The sequence below is a fragment of the Calypte anna genome, chromosome Z (genome assembly GCF_003957555.1).
Source record: "Calypte anna isolate BGI_N300 chromosome Z, bCalAnn1_v1.p, whole genome shotgun sequence".
Lineage (NCBI taxonomy): Eukaryota > Metazoa > Chordata > Aves > Apodiformes > Trochilidae > Calypte > Calypte anna.
In genome coordinates this window covers 39,670,713-39,682,948 of record NC_044274.1, presented here as the reverse complement: position 1 = coordinate 39,682,948, position 12,236 = coordinate 39,670,713, and the positions used below count along the sequence as shown (strand labels likewise).

At 44.3% G+C, this 12,236-nt stretch overlaps 1 protein-coding gene across 3 annotated transcripts in view; it reads right to left on the bottom strand.

Moving 5' to 3' along the window:
• PCSK5 (proprotein convertase subtilisin/kexin type 5) overlaps nucleotides 1–11,700 on the bottom strand; it is a 248,141-nt gene extending 236,441 nt beyond the window's left edge. For 2 of the 3 annotated variants that reach the window (XM_030467471.1, XM_030467470.1), the window contains exon 1: nucleotides 10,930–11,656. In XM_030467471.1, coding sequence (XP_030323331.1) covers nucleotides 10,930–11,127 — 198 coding nt within the window. In that variant the 5' untranslated portion in view covers nucleotides 11,128–11,656. Of the gene's footprint in view, nucleotides 1–10,929 lie in introns of all 3 variants that reach the window. The other variant, XM_030467472.1, reaches the window with a different exon arrangement.
• Between the last annotated feature and the right edge of the window lie 536 nt (nucleotides 11,701–12,236).

The window sequence follows — 12,236 nt, the reverse complement described above, 5'->3', positions numbered from 1 at the left end:
CAGTTTGAACAAGAATGAATAATAGAGTGTAACAAAGGTTTTAACTGTGATTTGTAACATCTCTATAACTTCAGTTTGATCCTGGAAAACAAACAGAAATGAGTCCTACCCCCCACTGGCACAGAAACATGTCTAAAAAGAATAAGAAAAAGAAAAAAAAAAGAAAAAAAAAAAAAAGGGAAAAAAAGAAAAGTCATAACATGACCAAAAATGGCCCCTTGTTGGTGACTGTCCTGCATTTAGAAGCATGCTGTCTCCCTGAAAACACATTCCTCCAATATGGAAGAGTCTGTGCTAGGAATTTTTTTTCTTTCCTAATTTGTTTAGAACTACATAATACATGATCATGCCTGGCTAATGTGCCTTTTACAATCTCATCTCCATCATACACCATTATGTAATCCACAAGAATTTCCACAACAAGCTATGCTGGCAGAATTTCATGGTGTAGCTTTGATACTCTTCTGGACTTGCCAATGTTTCATTCCAGAGTGTTTTTCATTCTGCAAATATCAGTCAAATTGGGTCCAGCACATTTCCAAATTTCTGCTTCATCATATTTTTTTCCTGTGTTCAGCAGGTGACAAAGAGCACCACAGTTCCTCACCAAGGTACTATATGATTTATTCACATCTGTGATAGACCTCCAGGCTTCGTGATTTTACAATTCGTAAAGAATTCAGAGAGGAAGAGACAAATATACTGGTCAGCCACAGAACAACAGAACATAGTTGCAAAACATACAAACACAATACTGGAAATAACTTGCTTGACAAAGAGATCTTTACTTGACAAATAGTAGAGAACTATTTATGACACTACAGAAAGCTCTGGCGAGGTTGTACACAAGCTGGCCATATTTTCTGGTCAAGACAGCTGCCCACCTTCTAACAGAAAACCAGAAACCACAGAATGAAATTAAAATAAAAGCTGGATGTAAACATGCTGAAGAAACAGATGAACTACTTAAACACAAGAACATACATATGCTGTCCGTGACTAAATAAAGTAAATTAACTCTGTAAGTGGAAAGTCAGTGCAAAAACCAAAATAAAATAAAACCACAAAAAAACCCCCATAAAACCCACTACCAACCAAACAAATAATAATAAATAAGAAAACCACAAAGAAACGGACCAACCAAACCAAACCAAACCAAACCAAACCAAACCAAAAAAAAAACAAATCCCCTACACACACACTCAACTTTCCAGAGTGAGGGCAAGTAACAAAACCACTTTCAAAACTAGTTAGCTTTAGACATGTTTAAAATTGGGGTTAAAAATCCATTTATTAACACCCTAAGGTACATAACAGCAACCACTGATAATCCGTTTGATTTTACTATTTAATTTAAGCTGATACTCTGAAAATTAAAAACTATATCGATCTTCAAAGACTACTTGACTAACAGTTCCCTTCAACTTCCCGAAGTAGGGCACAAAATGAAACTCTGGAATAGTAGGTCAAAACTACTTAAGTATCACTGATACATTTATTGATTACAGCAGGCCAGCAAACAGCTACCTGCCAGTGTTCCTCTAGAAACTGTTTCCATAAATATTCCAAATACTGACCTGAGTATTAGCATAGGAAAGATACCAATGAAACATAACATACATACAGAGAGAATCAGATGTGCTGAGGGGCAGTATCAGAATTAAAAAAAAAAAATAAAAATGGAACTGTAAGTAGAGGTCTGGAAAAACAGAGAAATATTAAGCGAAGGCATATGCAAAGTACTACACCTCATCAACAATAATTTACTGGACAAATTCAGGCTGGAGAACACTGGGCTTAGGAATTCAGCTGAATCAACCTGTGAAACATAGCAGATTGAACTAAATAAATAATGTCATATGGCTAGAAGATAAACAAACACCATAATGGTTTAAATATTAAAGAGTGCTGTCCTCAAAGCAACCTGAGGTACACTTATGCTATACTCAGCTGTACCACTCTTAGCATCTCCTTCCTTGTTCAAGAAGGTGAGAATCAGTTGAAAAGTTTAAAGTCAAACAGCAAGACTGATGAGTGAAAGCCAGACCTAAGTGAAACATGGGACAGGACTGGGCTTGGATGAAAGACAGAAGTGGCTGACAGGAAGAGATGTTCCTATTTTTTATGTTCATAGAGAAATAAACAGGGGCTCTGAACTGCAAGAAGAGAGAGCTTCTCAGACTTGACCAGGGCAAGGATGATAATGAGCACGCCCCTATACGTGGCTTCCTTACCTTCCTTCAGGCTTCCTTACCTGAAAACTTCTGAAAACTGGTTTAATATCTGCCAGGAAAGATAGTTCAGCTTAGCTGATCCTCCTCAAGGGCACTGCAATGGACAAGTTCATCTGTAGATATGACCCCCCTGCCTTTCACTTCTACAGCTGTCAGCCATTGTCAGTCAGTGGTGATGTGACACCAGATATGACCACTGTCATACCAGAGTTATGAAGCACTATTGATTTATCTCAACTTGTTTTACACATTTTTTCTGGTTCTTCCAGAAAAATCTAGCCTGGTCAACTGCTTCCTGTATTCTGTTTGAGTGAAGTGGCTTCCACAAGCATTGCCATTAGTAAGTTGGGCTTGCAACTAATTTTTCTCCTTATAAGTCAGTGTGTGCTTGCCCAAGGGCTTTAAATTTAAAAAAAAAATCATCACATAGTTTGAAGCTTTACTATGCAGTTAAACAAGATTCTAATCTTCCCTCTTTTTGTAACAAGATACAAAGACTAGTAGTTTGCCTCTATCACTAGAACCCAGTTGGCATATCCTTTTCTTCATTCAACTCCAAATTAAAAATTTAGTAGTAGCAAGCTACTCTGTCTCGCTGTCTCTCAATCTCTCTTTTCTCTCCTCACTCACATTTTTAACTGCACAGACAAGAGAATTACTGCTAAGTAATTAGCCATGGCATACCCTTTGTATTCTTCAATATGTGCTGGTTTTCTGGTTTTGTGGCATGTGAGCATTTGAAAGAATGTTGTTTCAGTGCTACCGTTTTCCAAAGTTCTTTCTATCTGGTCGTTATTCTCTAGAACTCCCTAAATATACTTTTTTCTGCCATGAATGAGAGAAAACTCACTTCATTTAACCATGCCACATCAGCATGTGTATATCTAGCTTTGATTCTTTTAATATTACAGAGCTGGTATTTGCACCTCTAATGCTCAGGACTCTGTTATATTTATCCCAGATATTAAATTTTAGTAAGACTATACTCTGCTTCAGTGCTGTGATCACACACGCTCTTAAGGGGCATGCCTCTTCTAATAACTGTCTATATTATTATTTTGAGGTAGCTGAATTTCATTGCACAGAGAGACCTACTATCCTTTTTTGAGTCATAGACGTAAGGTGGTGGAGATTATGGAAGCAAACTCCTTCCTTTGCTAAAGACAAGAACCTTACTTCAGCCTCTTCAAAAATAAGCTCCCTTTTCTCTAAATCATTTTTTCTACTGAGTTTGCAAAATCTCCTTTTGCCTCCCAACAGGAATAAACTTGGAGAACGGAAAACAGCCATTCATCCTATTATTTCTGATCAATTGACCTTGTTGTGTCCATTGACATAGCATCTTCTCTCTGGCATCACCAGGACTTCAGGTTTGAAATGAACTAATATTTATTAACCCTATGTGTGGTTTTCTGGGTTTCAGTCTATAAACTCACAATTTAAAAATAAAAAATAACTTAAAAAAAAAAAAAGGAAAAAGAAAGCAAACAAAAAACAAAACAAAACAAAAAAACAACACAACAACAAAACAGTACTTTGGTGAATCACATTAGCATATATAATAGTGAATCCTGTACCACGCTTCAGACTTAGCATGCTTAGGTGCCTTTTGGCAAACAGTGTGTATTCCTTTCTGGAAGAAAATTGGAAGGAAAGGGTAGTCTGTTTTGTTCCAAGGGTAGGGAGTAGGCCACTAGACCCTGGAAGAGATCAGAAAAGAAAAATTACTGAAAAAACAGAATTAGGAGAGGAAAGATGTGATCCAGAAAAGTGGTAACACACTCTCAGCTCCTGCTTAGAATTAGAAAGAAAAAGGAATGGGAAGATCTAAAGTTTACACCTATGCTAATTATTGCAGCATCTCTCCCTTCTTGGAGTCACAGATAAGATATCTTCATCTCTTCCATTCTTCCATCACCATTTGAGGTATCAGCTGTTTCTCCTGCTCTCCCGCACCTTCAAGGAAAGGTGAAGGCCTGAATGACAAATGGCACCTAATATCAGCAACCCGAAACTGATCGTGTACCACTTTCTGTAAGGGAACAAACCTAGAAACCTTCTTTATCTTGAAGCCCACACATTTCAAAATAAAATAAACTCACATGCACAGAGCCAGTTACTGGAGCTCCTCCTCATTTATCTGTATAAACAAAGAAGTCAGGGTAAGAAACTTAAGCTCAACAGCCCAAAAGCCTTTAACATCAGAGCCCAGAGTAGCATTCCCAGCTCCTCAGATGTATCACAAGTAATCCTTTGATAAGCTGGTGTTCCGTTCTACAGTCTTTTAAGAATATTTTAGCACCAAACCACAAATTTACACCCAGTGAGAGGCTGTGTTTACAAGAAACAGTGAAACAAAATGACATATCAGTGTACCTTAATTTCCATAGCTGTAACAAAAGAAAGCTTTCTTCTTCCACTGTATAGTAAGGAATCTCCATGCTATCAACACAGCCATAATATTTGTGCCAATTGCACAAAATGCCACAGACTATATTTTTCACTCTCAACCACTGCCAACAGTGAAAGAAACTTTCCAAGCAGTCAGTGACAGATAATTTGCTCTAAAAGAAAGTTCTGCTTAGTGTAACCACTGCAAGATAGGAGGGTAAAATATGTCAGCAAGGAGTTGCTAGAGGATGCGGTATGCCCCAAATTGTTGCATCCAGCATGTAACTTAGAATAACTCCTTGGCTGCTTTGAATTATACTACCTTATCACAGTCCCACAGGGCTCCACTTTCTTAAAAGACTCATGCAAAAAAGAATAAAATCTTTTCTTTTCTTTTCTTTTTTCACATTTAGAGGATATCCATTTAGTCTTGAAATACCTCTTAAGTCCATTTTTTATGACAAGGATTTGCTCACTAGGGAAACTACTAATCACACTTCAAGGATAGGATTTCTAAATGCCTGCAGTACATATGGAAAGGGAGGGGAAAAAAACTATATGGATTTACATCCTGATATTACATGTTTGTGCTACTTTAAAGATCAATGAAACACAGGAGACCTCGGGCTGATTCTTTTGTAGCTTACACTGATGCTTCACTGTGTTTGCTCCATTGTCTTTGAGGAGGCTGTGGTTATGTGACAGAAATGACATTACCAGTAACCAAGCACTCAAGCCTACAGTGATGGGACCTTCATCAGGCACTAAATGAAGGCCTGTTAATTTCAGTGTTGGCTAAAGTGGGCCCTACTGTCCAACAGAAATTCCAAACTGGTGGCACTAGCTGCAGCAACCAAAGTAGCTGGCTTTCTGAAGGATTACATTTGTGTCAGACATTAAGGACATCTAATGCCTGTTTTTATGATATGTAACCTTTGTTGAGTCCTGTGGGGAAAAGAATTTTACAACAGACACTGAGTAACAGTCGATGAAACAATAGGTCTAAGTTGCTTCTATATGATTTTCCAGGCTGCATAAATGAGGATCACAGAATGGTCTAGGTTGGAAGGGATCTCAAAGATTATCCAATACCAATTCCCCTGCACCTTCCACTAGACCAGCTGGCTCAAAGCCCCAACCAGCCTGGCCTTGAACACTTCCAAGGAGGAGGCAGCCACAATTTCTAGCACAGCATGTGCCACTGACTGTCTCACCACTCTCACACTAAAGAATTTCTTCCTAATGTCTAGCATAGATCTATCCTCTTTCAGTTTAAAACCATTACCCCTTCTCCATCTCCTCAGAGCCTTCTCTTCTCCAGGCTGAACAATCCCAGCTCTCTGAGTTTATGCTCAGAGCTTATGGAGCTTATGCTCCAGCTCTCTGATCATCTTCATGGTCCTCCTCTATCCTCTAGATTTATCCCAAAAGCTCTATGCCCTTCTTATGCTGCTGACTCCAGAGCTGGAAACAGCACTCCAGGTGGGGTCTCATGAGAGTGGAGAAGAGGTGGAGAATCACCTCCCTTGCCTGGCTGGCCACACTCCTTCTGATACAGTCCAGGATACAGATAGCTTTCTAGGCTGCAAGCATGCGTTGATGGCTCATGTTGCATTTTTTATTAAACAGCACCCCAAATCCTCAGGGTTGCTCTCAATCCATTTTCTGCCCAGCCTGTATTTGTGTTTGGGGCTGCCCTGATCCAGGTACAGGACCTTACACTTGGCCTGGTTGAACTTCATGAGGTCGGCATGGCCCCACCTCTCAAGCCTGTCAAGGTCCCTCTGGATGGCACCCCTTCCCTCCAGCACATTGACCACACAGCTTTGAATTGCCAGAAATCTTGCTGAGCGTGCACTCAATTCTACTGTCCATGCTGACAACAAAAATGCTAAAAAGCACTGATCCCAGTACTGATCCTTGAGGAATGCCACCCATCATAGGTCTCCATTTGGACCCTGAGCCATTAACCACAGCTCTTTGAGTGCAACCAGCCAGACAGGTCCTTGTCCAAGGGATAGGTGATAAAAAGTAATGGCACTCTCACTAGATTCACTGAAAAAAATCAAGTATCTCTGAAAAATAAGATCCTGTGTCTACTGTCAGTTTCAAAGTGGTAATGATAAGAAAATAGAGGATGAATGATGAGTATGTTGGAGCTGTTTGCAGGACATGAGAACCAGAACACTGCAGCCTGGAAAAGCACAATGTACAACAGGATCCTTTCTCTGTTGTATTGTGTCTTCTCAAAATTAATTGAAAACTCTTCAATAAGCAGAGAAGCTAACACTTCAAATTACTTTAGTGTGAAATGGAAGCTACAGTAGAAGTTTGAAAGCAATAGGAGTTTACCAGAAGTAGAAGCTTGAGTTCTCAATTGCTCACCACCAGGTGATCTCAAGGAGTCTTTTGATAGATGTCTTTCCCGCCATTTATTTCTGACTCATACAGTCATTCAGATAGGCTATGTAGCTTTCCTCTCATCACCATGGAAATGAAAATGGACTTAAGAGGTATTGTATGCTGAAGAGACAATTCTACAAATCACACAAGAACCAAAAAAAAGGAAAACTAAATTCTGTCTGTTACCAGAAATGCATCAAATAACAAAACATGTCATAAGGGCTGTTGTCCAGTGTCCGATTGACAGCCTTCCTGGGTCCACCACCTTGTTTCAGTCCTAAGCTACCCTAATGGCTCTCTCTTCCATAGCACTTTACATCTCCACATGGCTGGTAACAGTAAGACCTTCAGAACCTGTCTGTTTCCACTCTTCCTTTCAGTTCTAATCATACAATTAACTGTTGCTAGAATACTCTTGGTCTGCAACTTTTCAAGTATACCTATTTGACTTTCACTTTTTAGACTGTTTCACCCCCTCTTATCTTGAATATTTAAATTCCATTATTTTTCTGGGTCATTTGTACTGAGTCAGTTCTTTGGGTCAGCCACAGTGGGATCTGAATTTTGCTTTTTGCACTTCCTTCTTTAAACTTAATTTAATCGAATATATTACACTTAATGCATTACACTATTTTCTTTAATCGATTTCAGATTATTTTTTGATGTGGTTTTTTTTTTAAGATTTGTAATTACCTTCTTCAAGCAGAAGTAAACAGCTTAGCTCATCCCAACACTTGCAGCTTTTTTATTTAAGCTTACCTAGAAGAGATATTATCTGCAAAACCAATTTTTAATTGCCTAGCCAGAACTGCTACAATATATAGACATTCAGTCTGTGAAGTTCTGCTGCCACCAGAGAATTCTGATTACTGGTTATCTTTTTCATACTTTTGATAGCATATTCAGCTAGAAGGACATCTATCAACATCTCACACCAAACACAGATTTTTAAATTGCTTGCAGTTGCCTCCCAATAAGAAACATTAGATTCTTGCCCCATTCTCATATGCTTTTGCATTTGCCCTTCTTTGTCAAGTATTCTCCTGCTTTTCCAAATCCATGCAGAAAATCTGTAACAGGCAAACCTAACACATCAGTCCAGACTATTGCTGACTTCTTTTTTGTACTTCCTTGACCCACCTTTATCAAGTGATGCAGTTTACAAGGGGTGGACGATAAGCTCCACAGAAAATGAAGCAACTTTTTTTTTTTTTAAATAAATAGTTATATAATTATTTACATACACTTAGAATCATATATTTATGTGCTAAACTATGAATGGCCAAACCACAGCCATTTGGATTATTTTATGAACTCTGAATTCTCAAATTAGAAATCAGGACAGTCTGATGAAAGTTGTATAAGCAACAGTTGGGAATAAGAGAACAGATATTAGACTGTCCGCCAACACAGTAACCAATATGCTATCACAGAAATGCCATTTCAAGATTATTTTACAAGAAATTACCAGAAATCTAACACTGGCCATTGTAAAAAGATATCCATGAATGGAAGCTCTGCATAAAACTTTGAGCAAACACACAACACTTCTTACAGAATGTAAGTGTAGTGGTCGAGCACTGTGCTCTACATTTGCACAGCACAATGGCATGTAGCACCCAGTTACTTGAATTCAGAATACATAAAGGAAGCTCTATGGAATTTCTTCACATGTGCCCACGACCCGTATTTTTTTCTGAAAGGCTGGTTAGAGCCAGAAGATCAGGAATCACCGATTAGTCTTGTTTACATTGTTACTGATGTTTCCACTCTCAGGTATACAGCATTTAACATTCTCATATTTGTCTTCTACTTGCACTTTCCCTAACTGCCTAAATTATTGTATTGGCTCCCTTCATATATTCTTTCTTTTCATCTGCATATCTAATAACACATTTTCCAGTTTTTCATTATTTAGACTCTCTATTTTCTCTCATTCCCATCTGTACACCTGATCACTAATGTATATATTATTAATACCTCATAGGTGTATACATGGCACCTTAATTTACACATAAGAAGCCATATTGGCTTACCACACTCTTTACTTCAGATCGGCATGAGGTTTGGATGTACAAGGTATAAATAAGTGGGCTCAGAGGTAGTCAGCTTGCCTGACAAAAGAGGAAGACATGCATCCTCTAATGCTTATTCTGGCATTAGAAAGGCCAAGGAATGTGTAAGACAAAAAACTCTTGTGTTTCAATTACTAAATGACAGTTTCAATGTGGGGGTTCAATTTTGACATGAAAACTTCCTCGCAAATTTTTGTGCCAACAACTGAGAGTAACACTGTCTACCTGCCCAAGTGCTGCGAAATGGAAGCTGGTACTTAGTTTTTCTAAGTAACTGAACCAAATTTTCTGTCACCACAGAGTAATTTTTCAGCTTTTCTTATGTAAAGTACTTATGATAACAGACTGCACAGCTGTCTTATTCAGGCTTGCAATGATTGGGGATGGCTGAGATGCACACTTCAAACTTTTAAGTCGATGATGCAATGTGAATTCATTCCACAACACAAATAAAAAATGGGTCTCTCTTTGTTCCAGTTGCTGTAAAAAGACTGTTGTGTAAATGCAGCTGTGTTTTTTTGAACCTCACACAAGATGAAGCCTTCTGTACCACTAAACTTTAATTCCTAAACTTTCAATTCATGCAGTATAAACTTGTGTCTTGGAGTCTGCATGCAGCGGAATTATTTTTTAGGCACTCACCTTGCTAAACCCGACATACACAACCCATATTTTGAGGATAATTGTCAGGAAATCCTAGGATTCTGGGCACAAACTATGTCAGAAAAGGTGATGCCTGGACATCTTAAACAGAGATTTGTACCTGCTGTAGCGGCAGGGGATGTTTCAGTGTGATGGGACCCGGGTCTTTATCACGTGCAGTTCCTGGCCCTTGTCGGGTACATGAATTTTCTCACGAGGTTATCTCTGGAACCAGGCTGTCCAGGATTTTTTTCTACCGAAACATCTGAGGGCTTAGCTGAGCTCAGATGCAACCAAACCGCTCTGATGCGGGGAAGGAAAAGCTCTTTCTACAGCGCCGGCGTCCGAGAGCAGACTTCTCTCCCCTCACTTCACAACAAACCCGGCGGAAAGCGAGCGGGCTCCGGGACGGCACCGCTGGCGGCGGGCGGGCTGGTTCCCACCCCGGGGCAGCCCCGGACCCCTGAGGCGCATTCCCCTTCCCCCCGGGACGCCGACTGCTGCCGCACACTTGGCAGCCGCCGCGGGGCACCGGGGCCACCCCTGTCACCTTTTCCTTCCGCACGCCCCGCCAGAAGGAGGGTCGGGACGCCCCCCGCGGCGGGCCGGCGGCCGCAGCTGCCACGTCCTGGCTGCCAGGCAGACGGGCGCTCGCTGCAGGACGACCTCCTCTTTTACTTCTGTGTTTTTTTCTTCGCAAAGGGGGCAGGCAGGAGGGTGCCGGTAGCGCAGCGCAAAGTTCAGGCTCCCCGGCGGCGGCGGCAACCGGGCGGCGGACAGACCTCGCCGGGGCCCCCCGCGCCCCCCTCCCCCCTCCGGCCCGCGGGCGACTCCGCGGCGGGCGCCCAGCTCCGCACTTGGCCGCGGAATGGACGCTCCGGCCTCGGCCCCGGCCCCTCCGGCGCGGCTCCGCCGTACCTGCCCCCGCGCATCACCTCCGCCAGACGGCGGCGGGAGGCCCGGGAACCGGGGGGCTTCGAGGACCGCCCCGCAAAGGCTGCGGCGGCGGCGGGGCCGGCGGCGGGGCCCGCGGCGGGGCCCGCGGCGGGGCTGGGGTCGTGCGGCGGTCGCGGAGCTGTCCGTCCCCTGCCCCGGAGGCGCAGGGCGGCGGCAGCGGACCCTGCCCGCCCGCCGGCCGGCCGCGCAGACGGCGCCCGCTCAGTAGTAGTTGTAAGTGGGGTTACCTGTCCTATATTGACGTATCCGTATTTGCTCGCTATCCGGTTGGCCTCCGAGAGCCCCCCAGTTATCCGCACAGCCCAGTGGTTGGTGTAGAGCCGCGTCCTGCAGGCGGGCAACAGGAACCCCAGCAGCAGGGTGAGCCGGCAGAGAAGGTCCCCGCCGCCTCCGCCTCCCCAGCAGCAGCGGCGCTTCCAGCCCATCTTCTCCTTCTTCTCCAACCCCCACAAAACTTCTCTTTCCTTCTTCCGAGGCTCTTCTCCTCACCTCCGGGCGGCACCGGCGGCGCGTCCTCCCAAGTTACCCCGAGGAGGAAACTAGGAAGAGCTTGGAGTAGTGCATTGAACCGCCCGGGGGTTAAATGATGAGGGGCTGGGAATAATGGTTATGATCGGTGATTACTGCTGTCCCCTCCTCCCGCCGTTCTTCGGGGATTAAGTAACTTGCTTGGAAAGCTTCTCGCACAGTTTCTGAGCGCCAGCTTCTCTCTCTTGCCCCCAGCTACATGGGAAGTCGTCTCTCCGCGGGAAGGAGGGCTCCTTCTCCCTCTCTCCGCGCTCTCCTCTCTGACTTCCTGCCCCCTGCCAGCGATGTTCTGCCTCCTCTCCCAACACTGCCTTTCCCCCGCTTTCCCTCTCTCCCGCTCGCCTGGAGTCCAGAAGCAGCGCGGCTGCGGCGGCAGGCGGTGTGTGTGTTGGCAGCTGAGCGCCTCAGTTCACTCCGGCTCGGCCACCTCCCTCTCCCCTCATTCCCTCCCTCTCCCTCCTCCTTCTCCTCCTTCTTCTTCTCCTCCTCCTCCTTCTCCTCCTCCCCCTCTGCCTGCCCGCCCTCCCTCCCTCCCACCCGCCAGGCAGCCGAAGGCCAGGGGAAATGGCAGACGTGGTGTCCCCGTGCTCCGCTGCTCTCCGCGCTCCCGGCCCCGCGGCTACGGCCCTGAGCCCGCCCCCGCGGGCTGCCCTCTCGCCCCCGCGGAGCTGGGGGGCAGGCGCCGCGCCGACGGGGCTGCTGGAGCTGCGGCGAGCTGCGAGGCCTGCGGCAAGGCCTCGTACCCTGCACCGGCTGCGGTCCCCCCGAGCCTTATCCCCGCGGAGAGCGGGAGGCGAGGAGCGGCCGCGGGAGAGCCCTGGCTGCCGCGCACGGCCGGAGCCGATCCGCCAACCCCGGGGGAAGTCGGCGGGGGTACCAGGCGTGATACGAACAGCTCCTGAGCTGCCTCGCCGGCAGTCAAAGGCTGTGACTTAGGAAGAATATGGTGGTCGTTACTGTACAAACGTGGGTCGGCGGCATTCGATGTTGAACTGCCTTCCAGGGT